Source organism: Babylonia areolata, chromosome 9 (genome assembly GCF_041734735.1).
Source record: "Babylonia areolata isolate BAREFJ2019XMU chromosome 9, ASM4173473v1, whole genome shotgun sequence".
NCBI classification, from domain to species: Eukaryota; Metazoa; Mollusca; class Gastropoda; order Neogastropoda; family Buccinidae; genus Babylonia; species Babylonia areolata.
In genome coordinates, this window is record NC_134884.1 from 5938378 (window position 1) to 5942602 (window position 4225).

A 4225-nucleotide genomic window follows, 5' to 3' on the forward strand; every position below is an offset into this window, starting at 1 on the left:
TATATATATATACTGTATTTTAAAGTCCTTCCATACGAATGGCGAAAGAGACAACGTTAACAGCGTTTCACCCCAATTACTATCATCAAAATATTGTAAGCGGAAGGTTCTTATACTGAAGACGTGAATGTTGACAAAGATACCACAATTCTGACGACGGAAGCTAAAGGTTGGGTCATTGAGACACCCACTGGACATCCGAGGGGTCTGTGTAGAGGAGAAGAGAGGACTGGCCGTACTGAGGGAGTTAAACGGATCATAAAGCTCTTCTGTTTTATCAGAAGTAAGAATGCTTTATGGTAATGATAAGATAAGACGTGTGTGTGTGCACACATAACTGATGTGTATACTGATGCATGTGTGTGCATATGTGTGGCCTACGATTCATTGAATCCTAATGTTTTATCACAATTACGAATGCTTTATGGTGATGATAAGATCTGTGTGTGTGTGTGAATGCATGTGTGTGTGTCTGTCCGTGAGTGCGTTTATGTGTGTGTGTCTTCCTGTGCGTGCGTTCATGTGTGTGTGTGAATATGTGTGTGTCTTCCTGTGCGTGTGTGTGCGCGCGTGTGCATGTGTGTGTGTGTGTGTGTGTGTGTCCCCTACTACAGACCTCTGCCTGAAAACGAGTACAGCCAGCTGGAGAACGCTCACAAAGGCCCGCTGTCAAGGACGGTCACTCTCACCACACCCTTCAACCCCTTCAACAAACTGCAGTACTATGTCTGAACCTGTGCCGCTGTCACGTACGGTATCCAGGGCCTGGAACATCTCTACAAAATATCATGATTGATTATTATTATTATTATCATCATTATTATTCATTGATGTTTCCCTAATTTTTCTTAGTCTTCTCTTCAAACCACAGCCCAGTGCGTTCTGTTCAAATAGATACCATTTTTACGTACCTGGAACATCTCTACAAAATATCATGATTGATTATTATTATTATTATTCATTGACGTTTCCCTAATTTTTGTTAGTCTTCTCTTCAAACCACAGCCCAGTGCGTTCTGTTCAAATAGATACCATTTTTACGTACCTGGAACATCTCTACAAAATATCATGATTGATTATTATTATTATTATTATTCATTGACGTTTCCCTAATTTTTGTTAGTCTTCTCTTCAAACCATAGTGCAGTGCGCTCTGTTTAAATAGATACCATTTTTACGCACTGTGTCCAGAGACTTCAGTATCCAATCCCAGAACATGTCGACAAACATGATCATGATTATACTTATTATTTATTGATGTTTCTGTAAAAATTTGTCAGTATTCCCTTCAAACTATAGTGTAGTATATAGTATATTCGAATGAATATATCTATATCTGAAACGCGAGGCTGTGCACATCTCTACAAACATTATCGTGATCATTCTTATTATTTATTAACGTTTCTGTAAAATTTGTCAGTGTTCATTTCAAACTATAGCGCAGTATAGCATGTTTTGAGAAATATTACTCTTATGTACTGTGTCCGAAAGTGCAGTACCCATGCTAGAACATCTAAACAAACATTACCATGATTATTCTGACTATTTATTGACGCTTCCCAAGATTTGTCACTATTCCCTTCAAACTTTAGCGCACTGAGTATATATATATATATATATATATATATATATATATATATATATAAATTTTTTTAATTGATTTTTTTTCTTATTATTTTACTTTCTTGTTCATATGTCCCTAACACTAACAGTCTCTTCCACCCCCTTCCCCCCCACTCCTGCCAGCTGTCACCCCCCTGCCCATCTTCCCTCACCCTTCCCTTTCAGAACCCTTTCTTTCCCTCATACATTCACACTGACAGTTCTACTCACCCTGCTTTTTTTGTGTGTGTGTGTCCTTTCCTGTGACTTCTCATCACTTTCCTTTCCTGAACTTTACTCTCTCTCTCCCTCTCTGTCTGTGTCTTTCTGTCTGTCACTCACTCATTTCATTTGCCTGAAGAAGAGCTTGTGGCTCGATACGTCGCCTCGTTTATCCCAAGTAAGTCGACTTTTATCTAGATTTTTTTGGGTCTACCTCCCACTACAGTATCATGGGTTCTGATAAATATTATTTTTATGTATATTGTGTGAAAAATCCACTACCTAGGCCGCGCACATCTTAACAAAAATATGATCATGATTATTGTTATTATTTATTGACGATTTCCTTAAAATTTGTCAGTATTTTTCTTTCAAGCTGTAGCCACTCAGTATTATAGTATGTTAGAATGAATATTATTTTTATGTACTGTGTGTGAAACTGCAGTGTCTTGGCCGCGCACATCTCAGCAAACATTATCATGATTATTCTTACTATTTATTGACACTTCCCAAAACTTTCCCTTTTTTTTTGTTTTTGTTTTTTTTGATTGATTGATATGGATACTTATATAGCGCCTATTCTCGGTCGGAGACCAAGCTCTAAGCGCTTTACAAACTCGATGGTCATTTACACAACAGGCTGCCTACCTGGGTAGAGCCGACTGACGGCTGCCACTGGGCGCTCATCATTCGTTTCCTGTGTCATTCAATCAGATTTCAGGCACGCATTACATACACACTCAGACAAACGTGTGACATTCAACATTTTACGTCTTCAAAAGATCTAAAGATTCAAAGAAACTTAATTCTTTTGCCCCTTTTGGGGTGTGGAGGATACAATAACAGTGCATACTCATTGTATCACAACTTCAGTCCAACGAAGTCTCCGAAACACACAAAAACGCACACCCACGCGCGCGCGCACTCACACACACACACACACACACACACACACACACACACACACACACACACACACACACACACACAAACGCGGTTGCTTGCTTGCTTGCTTGCTTGCTTATAATAATGATTTGCAACAAAACAAATCAAACTTTAACATACTGACAAGTATGTTTTAGATGTAACAAAAGTTACACACCCTTTCGAAGTTTTATGAATTTTCTTAGATTAAGTTGTGTTGTCTTCCCAGCACTGAATAAATTGCATAAACCGAACATTGACATAATTATGTGATTTATATTTATGTGGTATCAATTTATTTCGAATTGCAATATTTTGGGGACATTCTAAAACAAAATGAAATTCATCCCCCAACACTACCCATATCACATTCCTTGCAAATTCTGTTGTCTCTGTTTTCGACTTCTCTTCTTCCTATTTCGATCAGCAGTTTATAGTTACTGCAACGAAACTTTATCAAATGATATATGTATTCAAACTACAGCGCAATATAGTATGTTCCAATAAATGTGTACTATGTCTGCAATACCTTAGGCATGTCTTACACATCTAAAGATGTAATTAATATTACCTTATATATATATATATATATATATATATATATATATATATATCTGTTTGTCTTTGAATTTATCTGTTCTCCATACAGACTATAGCACAACGCAGTCTGTTCAAAGCAACATGTATTACATTGTGTCTGCAACTGACACAGGTCCTGGCACATTTTTAACCGTGATTAATATCATGCTTCTTATTATGATTTATTTGCGTTTCCCTGAATATATCAGTCCCCGCTTCAGACTCTGGTAAAGTACAGCCTGTTAAAAAACCAACAACAAAACCAACAACAACCATGTACTTTGTTTGAAACATACCCAGGTCTTGTACATATCAACATTATTCTTTTTTTTTTGTGTGTGTCTCTGAATTTGTCTGCCCTTCCTACAAAATTGTAACACAGTGTAGTCTGTTTAAAAACAAAACAAAAAAAAAAACGTGTACAATGTCTGGAACTGCGCTAACCACGTCTTGTACATTATCAATCATTCATTCATTTGTTTTGCCAGTCCTTTCTACAAATTACAATACAGTATAGTCTGTTCCACTAATTATTATGCTATGGTTATATGGCTCATCAATCGTTTCGTTGTAGAGTGATGGCCTGGAGGTAACGCGCCCGCCTAGGAAGCGAGAGAATCTGAGCGCCAGCGCTGGTTCGAATCACGGCTCAGCCGCCGATATTTTCTCCCCCTCCACTAGACCTTGAGTGGTGGTCTGGACGCTTGACTAGTCATTCGGATGAGACGATAAACCGAGGTCCCGTGTGCTAGCATGCATTTAGCGCACGTAAAAGAAACCACGGCAACAAAAGGCAAAATTCTGTAGAAAAATCCACTTCGATAGGAAAAACAAAATAATAAACATGCACGCAGGAAAAAAATACAAACAAAATGGGTGGCGTTGTAGTGTAGCGACG

The 4225-nt window shown here is 38.0% G+C and overlaps 1 protein-coding gene across 1 annotated transcript in view; it reads left to right on the forward strand.

Moving 5' to 3' along the window:
- The window catches only part of LOC143285699 (uncharacterized), an 8548-nt gene extending 7119 nt beyond the window's left edge, over positions 1 to 1429 (forward strand). The window contains exon 3 of the mRNA XM_076593100.1: positions 615 to 1429. Coding sequence (XP_076449215.1) covers positions 615 to 732 — 118 coding nt within the window. The 3' untranslated portion in view covers positions 733 to 1429. The remainder of the gene's footprint in view (positions 1 to 614) is intronic.
- The last annotated feature ends 2796 nt before the right edge of the window (positions 1430 to 4225 follow it).